The 18,013-nt window shown below is 44.3% G+C and overlaps 1 protein-coding gene across 2 annotated transcripts in view; it reads left to right on the top strand.

Annotated features, from left to right (window-relative positions):
* The window catches only part of TRIO (trio Rho guanine nucleotide exchange factor), a 337,163-nt gene that overhangs the window by 159,097 nt on the left and 160,053 nt on the right, over positions 1–18,013 (top strand). For both annotated transcript variants that reach the window (XM_028097953.2, XM_088023532.1), the window contains exon 10: positions 12,758–12,880. In XM_028097953.2, the coding sequence (XP_027953754.2) occupies positions 12,758–12,880 (123 nt within the window). The remainder of the gene's footprint in view (positions 1–12,757; positions 12,881–18,013) is intronic.

The raw sequence follows: 18,013 nt of genomic DNA, 5'->3' as shown, positions 1-18,013 counted from the left end.
GGTAATTATGATAATTATGAGACCAGTTCTTTAAGCTAGATTTTTTTTTTTTTTCTCAAACATCAGTAGGTTGGGTTGGATGTTAGCAGGAGAGAGTGTTTTGCAATACACATAATGCATATATGGTCCTCTTAGCATTCCATAGAAAATAGATAATTGCTCTTTAAGGGAAACGTTCTTTTGATTAAATGATCTGGAATGGTCTGGACTTGTTATGCAAACAGGAAATTGCTGTGTAGGCTTGACTTGTGGAGCAAGAACTGAAGTTGATAAGATTACGCAAAGCAAGTGCTTTACCTTGAAGGAGTCCATAGGATGTCAGAACCAAAACCGTGTTTCTGAAACTCAAGCAATTATAACACGTGGAAAGTTCTGCTATATTGAACATAGACTAGGAGAGGAAGCTGAGAATAAATGGAAAAAAAATAGTAGTCCTTTAGAAAGACATTGTCAGCAGAAGGTAAATTTGTAAAGATGAACACAAAATCCACAAAAAATGTAAGTCAACTAGATACCACAAGTGGTTTTTGCTTGGTTGTTTTGAGTGATGAAAAAGCATCCATAAATACTGCTGAGAAAAAAGAAAAGCACCAACCACACAATAGGTATGGAATGATGACTTTTTTTTTATGGAAACAGCCCTCCCAAAGAGTACATGCTTGTCCATGGAAAAATCTTGGAAAGAATAGAAGCCAGAGCGTCAGCAGCACATTTTCCAGGAAGAATGGCATGATCTTTGAAACATGAATAATTTTGGTTTAGTGTTTAATTTTTCCACAAGCAAAGGGGGTGTTATGATTTCTATATGGAAGACACTGAGGTGGACGCGCAGGTGAGGCCACAGCTGCGTGGGCCACTTGCCGCTGGAGGAGCGGGCTGGCACGACTGACAGGTGCACATGCTACCTGCTGACAAGTAGAAACCTTCGTCCTTGTTCACTGAAAAATAAAATTAATACTCTGCCACATTTCTTGATGATGGAGTAATACATGTATTCCCATTGCCTTGTGTTCACTGTTAGAGCAACCCTGCGTGTGGGTGTTTGGTTGTGTTACCGCTGAGCAGTGGTCTTCAGTTTAGGGCAGGCTGAAGTTTGCTCTAGCAGCATCAGTTTGGCTGCACTTGTTCGAGTGGGGTGATATGTGTGCGAGTAGCCCATAGTGGTATTGCTCGCAGACTCATTTTCCTACTCACCGACCGGTTCAGTCTGCCTGACTCTCACACTGGTGCCATTTAGTTACTCCAACATGTTGGGCAAGGTGAAGGGCCCCAGAATTCCCTTTCCTGAAGCAGGCTGCCCTCCCCAAAGAAGCCTGTAAGGCAGGGAGATCTCCCAAGAAAGCCTCCTGACCCCACCCCCCACCCCCGGTCGGCCTTCGTGTGTATGAGTGTCACCCCCACTGCGTTATTTCTTGGAAAAACTCCTTCCGATTGATGTGGGGCCATTAACTAATATTCTGAGAAAACAGTGAAACAAATCCAGTATCCTCTAGATTCTTCTTCTCATCCACATTTCATTCCCCCCCCCCCTTTTTTCTAAAGTCTCTTACTCACATGTGTGACACTCAGAGATACAGAGGTAACTGTGTTGCATATGTCAAAGCTTCTTTTCTCGAGGAATTATAATCTAGTAAAAACAGATCATTTGATAATCTAATAAATTATACCATAACATGTTCAGATTGAGTGTTTAATGTCTGGTTATTGTCAGGTGTAATTTCGCTAAGGCGTGAGTGTGAGTCATGCCTTTGAAGGGGTTAGCTGGAGTGAGGGAGTAGGTACAACGAGCTGCCCTTCTCCATGTTATCTGCCTACCTTGCACAGGCATTTTAAGGGTGAATATCTATGCCTTAATGATGTGTGCAAACGTGGGGGTACCAGAAAGCTTTGTCTGTATCCATCTCAAACGTCAAGGGTCTGGTGTACAGGGAAAATGAAGAGACCTGTAATAGAGGCGCGAGTCACAGTTACCTGGCTGCCGTGAACACCTTCACAGGAGAGGTAGGGTTTGAGCTGCTCTTTGAAGGATGGGTAGAAAGTCGGCAGGTTGAGGATTGGGCAATGGGAACTGCAGTGAGATTCGAGACACAGAAGGGCGGGGCCTGTCCAAAGAGCTGCTGGCAGCACGGCGTAGGCGGCATGGAGAGGTGTGGAGGTGTGAGATGGGCCAGGTGCTGGAAGGGTGACCTCATGATGAAAGCTTGCAACTTGTTTCTGTGAGCGTGGGGATGCCACTGAAGGGACACAGTGGAGCTTGCCTGAGTGCTGCAAATGGTTGCCAGGGACTGGGGTGGCTTGTGAGTGGCCACGAGGCTTATGTGAGGAACACGTAGATGGCATTCTGCTTATCTTGGTGCTTCAGGTGCTTAACTACCGTGTATGTTTCTCTCCTCTCTTACTCTCACAGCCAACCTGTTGAGCTAATGCTTTCCCCCTGCACTATGCTGAGTTCACACCAGGCAGGGCCTGTGCTGTGTGCATTTTGACTCGATGCTCTGGGCCGTGGCGTGGAGGACAGGATCCTGCACGTGTTGGAAAGCTTGCCCTGGTTGCAGTGTGGTGAGGGAGTTGGAGGGAGCGAGACTCCCGTTGAGGAGACAGGCTAAGTCCTATCGTGGACGTCTGTGCATGCCGTGGAGGAGTCTTGGAGAACAGAAGTGTGAGGTCCATGGGGCAGTGGTCTGTATTTTATTCACTGCTGTTTCCCAAGTGTCTGGGATTCAGTTCAGTATTTGTCAAATGAGTGAATGAATGGATAGATGAAGAAATTTAAGGAATTATCCAGTTTTGCTGATTAAAGATTCTTTTGGGTTAAAAGTTTCTTCATTTATTCTGGAAAGGGGGTAGGTTGGCCTTATATTGGGAACAAGTGATCTAACTAGGAGATCTGCTTGAAGGAATGGGAGTTTTGCTTGATGTTAGGGATTCAGGAGTGGCAGGGAAAGGAAGGGATAATTTCAGTGCATGGGAATTGTGCAAATGTGGCGAGGTCTCTAGTACAGATTTTAGCCACTTCAATGCAAAATGGGTCTTCAGTGCAGCAGGGGGAGGGAAGTCAGGATATGCCATAAAGGCAAAGGAAGAGGTTTCAAGTGCCCAGAGAAGCTATTTTATAGGTTTGCCTCGGGTCCTAGGCTGCTCTCCTTATGCCAGTTAAAGCCGTCTCATTGTGATGCTTGACTTAAAAGAGTTCTTGTTTGGTATCACCTACGACGGACCTAACTTTTAAGTGAAGGTTTCTGAACCTCATTGTCCTTTCCTCATTCATTTAAGTCAGGAGGGTGGGTTTTTCTCGTCCCACTCACCAGAATCATTATATAGCCCTAGCTACTTAACATTTTCTTCTATGTACGTTCCCACGCTCACAGTTTTGATTGTGACTGGTGATAAGAATGGTTAGAGGATTGCCATCTTTTCTGAGAGCTTCTCCATTGGAATTAGGGAGTCCTGGAGGGTAAGTGTTTGGGTAGGGACCGGGAAGCTGCTGGGGGCCTATGGAGGCTGATGCTGATCTTCCTGGTGGGTCTAGAGCCAGCTTTAATTCCTTTTTTTTTTGTGGTAGTGAACACAGGAGAGACTCGGCTGTGAGGGTTATCTTAGTAACTAAGCTCAGAAGGAGCTGAAAGCCAGTGGTGGGAGTTCAAAGGGTGGGAAATGGATTAATTTCTTCCCCCAAAGCAGATAGAATACAGGACTGTAGGATACATGAGCTGGCACTGTGAGCCGGCAGGACAGGGAGCTGGAGCCTAGGGGACTGGGTAAATCAGAAGTGAGTAGAGAGCAGAGGTCATCAAGCCCTCGAGGACTCCTGCGCTCAGGAGCAGGCAGAGTCCGGAAAACCCCAGACCCCTTGGGACTCCCTTTTATTGAGTGCCAGCCACATTGCCTGGGACCCCAAAGTGGAAAATGCCCAGGGATTATTAGCTGGACACATGCATGTAGACATGTGCACGGGTGTGTATTTATACAGTTCAATAACTAGACTTACGCTATACATAATAACTTCAGTGTACCAGATTAAGATCTGGACATAGGAAGATTGGGGGGAGGTGGATAACTTTGGACTTTTTACATTCATTTACAAACTAAGAATGAGAAAAGTAAACAGATGAGCCAGTATTGATAGAATGATGCATTTGGTTGGAGTTTGATGGGAATATCCAAGGTGAGACTATTTATATGAGTAATAACCTACCTACCACCTTCCTCCTTCCTTTCCTTCCTTAGCTTCTTTGTTTTCCTTAAGAAGTTTCATGTACTTATGTAATTAAAACTAGGGTAATAACCATGAGAACTGGTGATTTAAATATTTTTAGAAGATAGTTGGGTAGGTAGATGATGTAAAAGTTTAAAATTATGCCAACTCCTCTTTTTTTTTTTTTTTGTTTTAATTTTAATTCCAGTATAGTCAACATACAGTGTAATGTTTCAGGTGTACCATATAGTGATTCAGCATTCTGTACATTACTCAGTGCTCATCACGGGGAGTGTACCCTTTAATCCCCCTCACCTATTTCACCCATCCCCCACCACCTCCCCTCTGGCAACCATCTCTTTGTTCTCTGTAGTTTAGAATCTCTTTCTTGCTTTGTCTCTCTCTTTTTTTTCCCTTTGCTCATTTGTTTCTTAAATTCCACATGAGTAAAACATATGGTATTTGTCTTTCTCTGACTTATTTCCCTTAACTTTATACTTTCTAGCTCCATCCATGTCATTGCAAATGGCAAGATTTCATTCATTTTTATGGCTGGATAATATTCCATTACACACACACACAACACACATTATACCTCTTTATTAAAATATCAGTGGACAGTTGGGCTGCTTCCATAATTTGACTATTGTAGATAATGCTTCTATAAATATCAGGGTGTTTATGTCCCTTTGAATTAGTGTTCTTGTATTCTTTGGGTAAATACCTGAGTGGCGTGATTACTGGATGGTAGGGTAGTTCTATTTTTAACTTTTTGAGGAAATTCTGTACTGTTTTCCATAGTGGCTGTACCAGTTTGCATTCCCACCAACAGTGTAGAGGGTTCTCCTTTCTTTCCCTACATCCTCGCCAAAATCTGTTGTCTCTTGTGTTTTTGATTTTAGCCATTCTGACTGGTGTGAGGTGGTATCTCATTGTGGTTTTGATTTGTATTTCCCTGGTGATGAGTGATGAGCATCTTTTCATGTGTCAGCCATCTGTTGGAGAGCTGTTCGTATCTTCTGCCCATTTTTCATTGGCTTACTTGTTTTTTGGGCGTTGAATTGTCTAAGTTCTTTATGTATTTTTGGATACTAACCCTTTATCAGATATGTCATTTGCAAATATCTTCTCCCATTCAGTAAGTTGCCTTTTTGTTTTGTTGATTGTTTCCTCCTTCACAGTGTGGAAGTTCTTTATTTTGATGAAGACCCAGTAGTTTATTTTTGTTTTTGTTTCCTTTGCCTCAGGAGATATATCCAGAAAAATGTTGCTATGGCCAGTGTCAGAGGGTTCTTCTAGGATTTTTATGGTTTCACGTCTCACATTTAGGTCTTTAATCCCCACCGAGCCCTTTGTGAGCCCTTCTTCATTGACTTCACCTATGTTCCCTTCTAGCCAAGACAGTGTACATGGAGCTCTCGTGTTCCTGACATTTCATATGCTCTTAGATTAGGTAAGCAAAAGTAGCTCTAGAGGTGCCAGGGTGGATCAGTCGGTTAAGCATCTTTCTACTGATTTTAGCTCAGGTCATGATCTCAGGGTCGTGAGATTGAGCCTCGAGTCGGGCTCCCCACTCCGCAGACAGTCTGCTTAAGATTCTCTCTCTCCGTCTTCCCTTCACCCCTGTGCTCAAGCTCTCCCTCCCCCCCCGCAAATAAGTATATCTTTTTTTAAGAAACTAGTAGCTCTTGCAACGCAGGGCATTGTGGTTCTGTATTACACGTTTGCTGTAACGTTTGCTATACATTTGTGTAACTTGTTGAGGTTGTTTATTTAAACAGCCTATTTTTTTTCTTTTTTTAAAGATTTTATTTATTAGAGAGAGAAAGAGCATGAGCAGGGAGGGGCAGCAGGAGAGGGAGAAGCAGGCTCCCCGCTGAGCAGGGAGCCCGATGTGGGACTCTGTCCCGAACCCTGGGATCATGACCTGAGCCAAAGGCAGACGCTTAACCAACTGAGCCACCCAGGCGCCCTGTTTAAATAGCCTATTTTTCCAAGTGAGCATTAGGCTTAGTATACTTCAGAATGTTCTAGAAAGCATATTTTTTAAAAGACCTTTCCATATTAAGAATAATTCTATAGATTTTTAGGGCAAACTTAACTCTAATTTTGGAATACAGTGAATGAAGAAACAGTTCTTGGCTCCAGTGGAGAGAAATAAAGAAATGGAGGACTATCATTATTGTCAGGCAACTGTACATGCTGGCCCTGAAAAATTCCCCCTTCTTTCCTCAGTCCCCAGTAGACCGCAGCTGTGTGTTGACTTGTGTCTCTCATTTCACCGTGGAGGTTGTGCCGTGCAGGTCATAGAATTTAGAGCCAGAGGTCCTTGTGACCCTGTCAAGCCGAGCTCCTTATTTTCCAGTTAATAAAACTGAGCCTTGAAAAAGTCCAGTGACTTGGCCGAAGCTCCAGGAAGCCCAGCGGTTTTCTAACTGCTTCACTGGTCTTGACCTGAGGAGGATGGTTCATTTCTGAGCTAATCAAAGAGCAAAATTCAATTGGCAGGTTACTTAGGAAGGAGTATTGAAGTGGGGCTTTTCAGGCTGGGGAAGGGCTCTCTAGAAGCTACAGTTGCTCGTTGCTGTGAGGGGTTCCTTTAGTCCCCTTGGGAGTGGATAAGTGGGGGCAGAGAAGGCAGGGGAGAGAACCCCTCTGCACTGACTCATAGCTTCCAGCGGTCTTGAAGCCAGCTCCCCACAGCGGCCCCGGGCTGTGTCCGTGTCCTGTTCTCCAGGCGGTGGCCCACAAGCCTGGCCCCCACCAGAAAGAAAGGGAAGAACATGAACGAGGGTGCTGGCTTCAGGTGAAATATGCTCTGAGCTTCTGGGAAGAGGTACCAGGCAGCCTGGGAGAGCAGGTGTATGTGGGATTCAATAATATAAACTCAGAGTATTCCTTCTTTTGTGATCTTAACTTTGTGGGCAAATTTCATTAGTAGCATAATATTGGATATCCTCACAGCAATGCTAAACACCAGGCTTTCCTAAAAGCATTCTCTAAGGGAAGGCCTCCTTTTTGGTCTTTGGTCTCCTGCTTTGTTGCCTAATCACTCATTCTTTGTTATAATCGTTAAAATATCATGGATTTGATAATCAAGAAAGCTCTGATCTAAATGATGGTTTCAGGAGCACTTGTTTAAAAATGGCCCTGGGGGGAAAAAAAAATTTAAAAAATAGCCCGGAAACACATAGTATGTCTATTTCGAGATTGGCATCCCTGGTGATTTAAATGAAAACCAACAAGGGTCAAACAAGGAAGTAACTAAATGAAACTGGGTTAATTTTGGTTTCATAGGGAATGGGCAGGGAGGAAATTAGTATTTTGCCACTGGAAAAATCTGATTTTATATTAAAAAAGAACACATTTAGGGTATTTTAGAATTAACTTGGTTTTTCACTTGATTCATGTGTTTGTGTTTTGTGAACTGAATAAATGTGACTTAGAAGGAATTCTCATTATTCTGACAGAAAACGCTTATTCACTGATTATGTCTCTTTAAAATGGTGGCTGGATTTCACAGATATTTGTATGCTTTCCCTGAATACTCTTTGGATCCAAAGTTCCCAGTAAAACCAGACTGGCTTCATGTGTTCTTGGTTGTTTTATGTCTGAGGTCTTATCTAGTTTTTATAAACAGCCCTCCTAAAGCTGGAACTCTAATTTTAGATATATTTTTACAGCGTTCATGTTGTATCTACAAGCCATGATGTAATGTAATGACGGGTTAGAGCCTGAGTTTGGGGCTCTGAAGACCTTCATGTGAATCTCTTTCCTCGGTCTTCTTTCTTGGGCACGTCGCTTCACTTCTCTGAGACCCCATGTCTTGTTGAATAGGGACAGTAATCAAAGTCCACTCTCTCGTTTGTAGCCCTTGGGCATAGATGTGTTTGGGGGTTGAGAGTTTTTCAAACTTTAGGAAGATAACAGAGTGCGTACAGGGTGTGATACAGGACCCTCTCGTGGGGTCTGGGCCGCCCCCCATACTCTAAAGGAAAACATGGAGATTTCTGCAGCCAAGTGGACAAGGATCTAAACTACACTAAGGGAGTCAGATCTTGCTGCCAAATGAATTTTTGGGACCAAGTTTTGAAAAAATATTGAGACTTTCAGAGCTGTTGCTGCTTTTTTGTGGATAAGGGATTATGGACCTGCATGTGTTGCCCTCCCAAACATGGTGTGGAATAATCTCTCAGTAAATAATGGCTGGTGGCAGTGATGTGATTCGTGGTGATAGTAGGAGGTGACTCCGGTCAGTATTTGAAATAAACATCTCTGCGCTTTGAAGGGAAAATGTCTTTACATGGTCTTCATATTGTCTATTGTTGAGACATGGGTTTGTAAGAATTAGTTTCCTCTGATGGGGGTGTAGTATTTAGTCACAAATTCTTAAAGAAGCAGTCACCAGAAAGAGTAGTCCAGGAAACAGTGAGCGTTAGGTAGTGGGGGCTTGTCACAGAACATCACGTAGGTTGTACAAGACAGCCGGAACTCTGCCACGTGAGTTGGGGGAAAGGTGCCGGCGGCAGCCAGTTCCCATGGCCTTTAACTGAGAGTTGGGAGTGTTTGCTGTCCATTATAACACAGTCACTTCATCAGAGGTCGTTTGCCCAGGAGCCCCCAGCTGTTGGCAAACAAGAACAGCTCTTTCCTTCTAGACCCCATTGTGCCACCTAGATGGCACTGGAGCCGACTCAAGAGGCGTACAGACCAGCGGTTAAGAGAGTTGACCCTTTGACCAGATTTTCTGGATCTTAGTCCCCAGACTGACTCTTCCACATGGTAGTTGAGGGTCTTTGGTCCTGTGTCTTCATCTGTGAAATGGGCATATGATATGCCTCCCCTACCCCAGCTCACTGTGAGGACTGATGGCTTGGTGCACACACAGCCCAGGTCAGTGCTTGCTGCAACAGCAGGTTCTCAGACAGCAGTATAATTATTAGGTAAGAAATGAGCATAATCATACTTGCCATCATCATGATCTATCTTGTAATTACAAACAGGGAGTGAAGCTAAACAATATGTAAGGTTTCCTGACCATCTGACATTTTGACTTAGATGCTGAGACGGTATCTGTGTTGTGTTGGTGGCTCACTTTGGAGTGACCTTGACCTTGGGGCTGTCACTGTGTCCATTAGAGGGCACTGATGTACAGACGAATCAGCTCCCGCCACATCCTCTGCGCAGAGAGGGAGGTGGCCTAGGCCTCCCAGCTTTGCTCTCCTGCCCAGGAACCAGGTAGCCTGTGGGAAGGAATCCCTCTTGTCCTTTTCCCTCGGTCTAGCAGCAGAGCCTCAAATCCTGTGCCAGCCTTGTTTCTGGGGCTGGGGGCACAAGACAAATGACGGCTGCTGGCTACAGCTGAGGTCAGGGAGGCGGCTGGCTGGATTAGGTTGATGAAGCCCCTGATTTGCAAATATTTTTATGTTTTAAATGGAAAAGATTCCACAAGCGTGTCTTTGAAATGCTCTTTGGGCAGCTGTATTGATTCCTTGGCAATCTGGGAAATGTTCTCAGACTTGTAGAAGAAGCAGAAGCCTTGTGGGGAATTTGGTTTTGAATGTGAGCTGGATTTCATAATTGTCTGCCACTAGTTTTTTTTAAAGTGCTTGGAGTTTGTACACCTTCTTTGAATTACTTTCATGTTTGTTGGAAATAACAGTTTCACCTGGTGTTTACAGTTCTGTCTAAAGGAACTGCTAATAAAAGAAAAATTGTAACTCTGAGCAGTTGGTTCATAATAGCTTTAATTTCCAACTTAAGCTTCCTGAAAGACTTTTCTTAGGCTTCAAAAACCAAATTTTTATTTTTATTCTTTAATTTATTTTAAAGATTTTGTTTATTTACTTGACAGAGACACACACACAAGAGAGGGAACACAAGCAGGGGGAGCGGGAGAGGGAGAAGCAGGCTTCCGGCCGAGCAGGGAGCCCGATGCGGGGCTCAATCCCAGGACCCCGCGATCATGACCTGAGCCGAAGGCAGACGCTTAACAACTGAGCCACCCAGGCCCCCCAAAACCAAATTTTTATTATTTTAAAGATACTGTAGTTTGTTTCCTCAGCCCTTTCTACCAAATAATGTTTACATTTTACTTTTTCAAATTGTGTCCTTGTTTCAAGTCTGTATTGAGTTGCTGGTGATTATCAGATTTGCTGCTTACCAGTGGCTCAGTTTTTCTTTTAACAGTAAAGTTGAGGAATATACAGAATATACTGTAGTTGAAGATCTCTTAGTCCTTCATACAGATCCGATAGGCAGGGAGACTTACGTATCTTTAAGTTCTTTTCAGGCTTAATATATTTGATCCTTGTCTCCTGTGTGGTATTGGCCTCATGCCCAGAGGCACTTTCCATTTAACTGTATCCATTCTTGAGGTTGAGACGTCTTGAAGTTGTCAATGGACATTTCATAGGAGTGGAACGGGATCTGTGTTTTATAATATGAATTAAGAGACTCATGTAAACAACTCAGCGGCTTTATATCTGCCTTGAAGTCAGGCGTGAATGTAGCTCTACTTACTAATGGTAATACTAAAGTGCAGTCTCTTTCTCTCTCTCTCTCTCTCTTTCTCTCTCTCTTATCTCGAGAAAGGAAAATAATGTACACTAATTAAAAAGCAATGGATGGGGCGCCTGGCTGGCTCAGTCGGAGGAGCGTGTGACCCTTGATCTTGGGGTCATGAGTTTTGAGCCCCGTGTTGGGTGTAGAGATTACTTAAAGAAAAAATTAAACTGAAAAGCAACAGATAATTGTAGCTTGTGCAACCAGAGAGCTTTAAATTAGGTGGAAGTCTGCCATGGGCTACGGTTTAGGGGTGGGGTGCTACACATACTCTCTATCCGCCGTGCTGGGGTTAATGTGCTTAGCGTAGACCTCACAACTCCCCGTTACAGTCACGAGCACCAGGGAAGCTACAGTCCAGGAAGGATAAAGAACTCGCCCAAGAACACAGAGCTAGACCCTGGGTATGCAGTGGGGGCTAGAAGTGGAGGGTGGAAACGAGAGAGCTTTCAGGAGGACTGGGAGTGAGGTGACAGAATACATGTAGATCCACTCAGAAGCACTCTGATAGTGTGACCCCAGTGACTAGCAGATTGGTGGTGTTGACAAAAGAGGTTCAGAAATGAGCTATAACAATAGAGTAGATGTGTGGCTTTAGCTGAGCCTCTGCTGCAAGGCTTGGCCTCTGTGCTCCACCCCCGCCCAATGCACCAACACTTCTGCTAATTCTACAGGGTCTTTAAGAAAGACCATCAGTGGTTTATTCAGGTTTGCACGCTATTTTATTTACATGTACTACTAACTTTGCTCAACCCTATGCAGAAAGGGCCCTCGGTCAGACCCTTGGCTTCTGAATGTTGCTGGTTTGGAGCGATGGATAACAAGGCCAGTTGTCCCTGGACGACTAGCCCTTACCAGCTGCCCTTTTTTTTTTTTTCCCCCTTTTTAAGAGTTCTGTCAGCACAGCTGATCTCTCCGTAGTGCAGGCAACAAAGGGCAAGGGATCCTTTTCATAGCGCTGAATCCCAAGTTAAGACCCCTTTTATTTTGCCATTAGTGGGGTGCCATGACTGGTCGGCTTCCAGGTTGTCCCCTCAACCACTGTCCTGGCTGTGCTTCCCCAGCTGGTTCTTCAGTCTGAGATAGTTTTGATCCATGTACATCATAACCATAGTTACTAAATGTGAAGTATGAGAGGTGGCCTTCAGCAGTCTGTTAACAAATATATTCGAATATTTAAATATCTTGTACCCAAAGTTTTAGTTTTTAGCGGAAGATGTCACTGGCTTATTTTTTGCTAGTTCTCTTTTCCCCATCACAAAGGGGCCAAGTATACATTTGAGGGTAGTGTAAATACTTTTGTTAGTTTTTTGTGGTTTCTCAAGTAAGAGAGCCAGTGAACTCTCAGTACTGACTCTGAACCTAGAAACGTCGGGTCGCACTGCTTAACTTTTACTCCCTTTCTGTATGTGGTGGATGTCAACTTGCAAGAACTTTTAAGTAATTAAATTCATGGAATGTTTAGCTTTCACAACAGCTTAGTAGTTTACAGAGTAAATTATCCTCAAAGACCAGGACGGAGGCATTTGAGTGTTTCGTTTTCTTAGGTTTTATTTTTATGTTTTCCGTGTTCTAAAGAAGAGGCAGAAAAACATTAACTCTGTGGTTAAACTTGAATTGGCCGAGTTGGGAAGCTTTGAGCCTTATAAAAAGTTAAGTTAAACTGGTTGTCTGTGGCTTGGTAACCAGTATCTTATCCAAAACCCATTTAGTTTTGGATGCTCCGTTGCACATAAAATGAGATGAGACTTAATCATTATTGCACGTGATATTTATACAGAGAGAGACTTAGGCTCTTACAGTTAAGAGCTGCTGGAAATCACGTTGGGAAAGCTGATCAGACATGGTAGATTAGTGTCCAGTTGCTTCCAGTTTTTTTCCTTACTTTGCTTCTCGTTTGTTATAGTTTTGACAACAGAATGTATGCGCGGGTATCCCTAGCCACCGAACAAGGCAGAACATTGTTCTTATGGCATATATGCCTGTATTTTATTGTAGGTGCTGGACTGGATTGAGAACCATGGAGAAGCATTTCTGAGCAAACATACGGGTGTGGGGAAATCTCTTCATCGGGCCAGAGCTTTGCAGAAACGTCATGAAGATTTCGAAGAAGTAGCACAGGTAAAACCATGGCTTTCACTGTTTTCTCCCATAGATACCTCTGTGGTTGGTTTTTGAATTTGTTTTAACCACATCTGAGATGACTGATCTTCGCTAGATATGTTTAAAGGTGATTCAGAGGAGGTAATGCTCAGATTTGAGAGTGAGGCTGTCCTTGCCTGCTCAGATTTCGTCTGTTGGCTGGGCCATAAAATAAGGTGTTCTTGACACAGAAAAATGCCCTGAATGTTTTTGCCGTATTTATTGTACCAATGCCTGTTGACTCATTTGTGAGATTTCAACTGATAAACAGTAATGGTTCTCACATTTCTGTGATGATGGGCCAGCATTCCTTGTCCTTTTCCAGTTCTTTTAAACGTGTGTGCTTAGCAGCAGGATGTAGGGCGTGTAGTGTGTTTAGGGCATGGGATTTGTGGAGTGGAAGCATTGGCTATCATGCTCACGAGCTGCGTCATTTGGAAAAGTCTCTTCACATTTCTCAGATTGACGTTCTTATCTGGAAAGTAGGCCCAGGGAAGGCTTCTGGAAGAGAGGAAGTCAGGGGTGTGTACGGCAGCAGCATGGAAAGCACCCAGGCCAGGACCTTCTACTTATTATTTGGTAAATGTGCTTTTTGTTTTGTGTTTTGAAAGAAAGTAGAGTGAAGAAGGGAGAAATTACAACATGGCCTTGTGTGTGTGTCCGTTCCATGTTATATGGAAGTTTATAAGGAGGTGTAGAGGGAAGGTTACTTTAAACAGAAGTTGTCTAGTAGGATGCATCCAAACTGAAAGACATTATTGTAAAACCGAGGAACATCAGAGACAAAGTCTTAAAAACAAGGACAGAAATGACAAAACAACCCCTGTGAGAAGGGTTATTAGAAAGACAGCCGACTTCTTGGGGCCCCGGGTGGCACCGTTGGTTGAGTGTCCGACTCATGCTTTCAGCTCAGGTCGTGATCCTCGGGGTCGTGAGATCGAGCCCTGCGTCGGGCTCTGCGCTCAGTGGGGAGTCTGCTTGGGAGTTTCCCTCTCCCTCTGCCCCTACCCTCCACTCCTTCTTGCTCTCTCTCTCTCAAAAAAAAAAAAAAATAAATCTTAAAAGAAAGAAGGAAGGAAGGAAGAAACGAGGGAAGGAAGGAAGCAAGGAAGCAAGCCCACTTCTCTCTAGGAACCACAGATTCTGGAAGTTGGTAGAATAGTCTTAAGGGAAATTAACTCTGAACCTGGAATTCCAGATCCAGCTGAACTATCGTTCGGTGATGAGGATAAAATGTAGATCAAGACTGAGTGAGTTTACTACTCAGATACTTACCAGAAGAACTAAAGCATATAGTTTATTTTTTTAAAAGATTTATTTCAGAGAGAAGGAAAGAGTGCTCGTGCGTGAGAGTGGTGGGAGAGGGGCAGAGGGAGAGGGAAAAGAATCCTGAGCGGGCTCCACGACCGCGCCGACATGGGGCTTGGTCTCACGATCCACGACCGCGCCGACATGGGGCTTGGTCTCACGATCCACGACCGCGCCGACATGGGGCTTGGTCTCACGATCCACGACCGCGCCGACATGGGGCTTGGTCTCATGATCCACGACCGCGCCGACATGGGGCTTGGTCTCACGACCCTGAGACCATGACCTGAGCCGGAACCAGGAGTCGGAGGCTTCACTGAGCCACCCACGTGCCCCAAGGCATATATAGTTGAGTAAGAATAATGGAAGCACCCACTATAATGGGAACACTGCAAGAACAGGGACTTTGTTTTGTTCTCTTCTCCATCTCTAACGCCTAAAACAATGCCTGGCACATTATAGTGATCAGCAGATATTTATCAAATGAATTAGTTAATAAAAAGGAAAGTATGAGAAGAAAGGACTGGGATCAAGAATGAGCATAGAAATTGGGAAATATACTTGTAAATCCAAGGATTGACCATTTAAACGGTAGATTTGGTGTAGTTAAAAGCAGGATGGCGGTGAAGTACCAGAGCACTTTAACTCGGGAGAGGAGGTGGGTTCTGAGGCCGGCAGGAGCTACTGCTTACCTGACTGACGCTTGTAAACTCACGGGCACTTTAGCACTTTGGAGTGACCACTTAGAGTCTAGGGATAGGAAGTGTCACTTCTAGCAAGCGTAGCAGGAAAAGAACCAGCAAACTGGGTAAATAAAAATTCATGGAAATGGTCTGGTGGAAGCAAAAGAAACAAAGAAAACAAAAATCATGATAGAAATCACAGAATAAGATGCAGTAATTTGTTCATAAGTATCAGTAATTACAATAAATGCAAAATAGATTTTACTTGTAAAGAGACAAAAGATTCTCTGATTATCTCTTAAAAATCATGGCATTGTTTTCAGAGGACACACCTAAAACATAAATACCCAGGAAGTTTGAAAGTATATAACCTATTACCGAAAGATCCACCAGGCAAATATTAACCAAAATAAAACTGATTTACGAATATTAATATTAAGCAAATAGGTTGGAGGGTATAAAAACATGATTAGAAATAAAGAGCTTCTTCCCTTCTAAAAAGGAAGAGTGTCAGTAGATCCAACAATGTGGTCTCATCTGCAAGGCAGGGTAGAGAGGAGTAAACCGTGGCTGTGTGTCTGTAGGTTCTGTATGACAGAGGGTTCAGGTACACACTAGTTTGGGGAACTGAATTCGGGACAGACTTAATGGGATAACAGAACAGTCTGCGCTTAAGTCTTGTTCGGTGAAAATGCCTTCTCTACGTGTCTTCACATACGAAGTAAAAATGACAATCCCTGTCTTTCTGCTTTCTCCATCTCGAAAAAGGAGCAGGAGAAGATGGTGTGTTCAGCAGCCTTGCCGCAAGCAGGATGCGTCTTTGGAGCATTTTTCTTGTCTGTTTTATGTGTAGTGTCCCTCCTTCGTGCCTGCTGGAAAATATTTTGTCTTCCTCTTGTAGAAGAAATGTGGAAAATGTGCTCTTATCTCCCCTTCGTTTTTTCCATGCGATAAGCTACTGCCGTGGCCGATGTGGTCTGGGGATGGATATGAAGTTTGTGTCATATGAGCAAAGACTTCAGGCACTGAAGAAAGTAAGAGGCAGAACTTCAAAGAACCAGGCTCTGGAGATGGAGGCTGCCCCCTCAAGTAGCATGGTCACCCATGGCCGTAGGCTGGGCTGCCCTCACCTCTTCCCACGCCTGCCTGAGCTCCCTCCAGTAGGGAGGGCGAGGGTCTCCCGAATGTCCTCCTGTGTCCAGCACGCCATTGACCCTTCTCCCTCCGGTTCCAGTGGTTCCTTCCATTCCAAATTAAGGAAATCTCTACTATGGCTAGCGCCCTATCTTTCCATGGTAAACTCATCTCCGCTGGTCTAAGCCAACCATCAAAGCTGTCAACACAGGGTCCCAGGGGGCAGCAAGAGTGAGAAGACTCTTTGCAGGAAGTATTTCTGCCCTCAGGTTTCTAGGGCAAGCCAAGGGTCAGAGTAGCACTCTGAGCTGTGGTCTGCTCTTCACCCCTGGTTCAGAGAGAGGCAGATGCTTGTTTGCGCCCACCTCTACCTACTCAGCTGAGCCCCAGTCCTTTCTTATCTCTGCTCTTTGTCCCTGGGATTCTAAGGGGTGCCCAGCCTCTTGCCCTTACACTGTTAAGTGCTCAAACTCCAAATCTGAGCTGTGCATCAAGAGCAGCCTTGAATACAAACGCTTAGTTCACTTTGCAGACATCTGCACCCGCTGTCCCTCCCTCTGGTTTTCAGATACTGGCCAGCCACGTGCAGCAGGTTTGGTCCAGACAAACAGTGGCCTTGCCCTCGAGGCAAGATTACATCTTGTGTTTGTAGCTTCCTTCACTGTAGTTTTCTGGCTCTTCCCAAGGGGCACAGCCTCAGTATTGCTGCAGCACAGGCCAACGAGCCCCGCTGCAGTGACCTTCACCACCCTTTCCCCCTGCCTGCCCCATCCTTGACTGCTGTCTGGCAAATCAAACCACAGAAGTGCTTATGGCAGAGATCTAAGTTTATATTTTAGATTTATGTCATTTTTTGAACAGGATGGCCTTTGGAAGCCCAAATTAAGAGCAGATACGGTATTGTTAGTGCTTAATAAGGAGCTGTATTTCATTTTCTGAAACATATTCACAAAAGTAGAACAAATTTTGGGGTTTAGGGAGAAGAAAATTCCTTTTTGCCGTTGTTTAAGGTTGGTGGTTTTTTAGGGTTGCATCTTGAAGGGTCCTTTGGAAAATCAATTCTAAATTGTCTTTAGCGATCTAGATTTAGCCATTTATTTAATACACTTATAGCCAGCTTCTCCAAAACAGTGAGTTGTGGCATATGGTGAAGTACCAGATACAAGAAGGAAGTGGTGAAAGTCTTATGGTTGAATTCATTTAAAAGGTACTAAATATAGATTTATTATGTAGAACAGTTCTGGTGTTCTGGGAAGGAGGAACCTGAGAAGAAGTCAGGTTGAGTTGGTGGGAGCCAGCGGCACAGCCTGGCGTCACGTCTGCAGGGCGAGAGACTTCCTGCAGGAGCCTCAGGCGTGGGGCTTTGTTTCAGGCGCCGCTGTGGCCACATCAGGAAGCACTTGGATACGTTTTGCATGCAGTTTTGCAGAGCCAAGAACCTCCTCTCTGCTAATCTGAGGATCCATCCCTTCTTTATTTTGTACGGTGATTGTGAGTAGCTGTTTCCTATTGCATGAATCCGGGCTGATGAATGTATAGGGTGTGGCCTTGTGCAACTATGTCGCATTTTCACGCAGGAGCTTTACAGAAGAAATACGTGCTTTCCCCACGGGAAGCTTTCTGCACATGACTTTTGGAGACGGAGATGCTCAGGCAGGCATTTTTCTCTTTCACCTTCTAAGTAGGTATTCAAGTTAATGTTCCTTTTTAGATTTAAAAAGCTATGATTACGATAGCCGGTAAAGTAAAGCCCACAAAACCCTGGTTTAAGGAAGAAGCCAGCTTCCAGAGCACAGATTTCTTGAATACGATTAGTAAATCTCTGCCATTGCATCTCCCCATGGGCGTGTATCCTGTGAGCGCTTACACTACCTTCTCTCCTGTCTGCCTTTCCCCTGAGATTCACATCACCTTCCAAAGATGGAACGTATTGTGACAGCCTTCTCCATGAAGCCGTTTCTGTCAACAACTTTTTATGTGTGCCATG

The sequence above is a fragment of the Eumetopias jubatus genome, unplaced genomic scaffold, assembly GCF_037043125.1.
Source record: "Eumetopias jubatus isolate StellerSeaLion01/CBP00866 unplaced genomic scaffold, mEumJub1_p1.0 scaffold_5, whole genome shotgun sequence".
Classification (NCBI taxonomy): domain Eukaryota; kingdom Metazoa; phylum Chordata; class Mammalia; order Carnivora; family Otariidae; genus Eumetopias; species Eumetopias jubatus.
The sequence above is the reverse complement of the archived record's forward strand: the minus strand, read 5'-3'. Positions and strand labels throughout refer to the sequence as shown.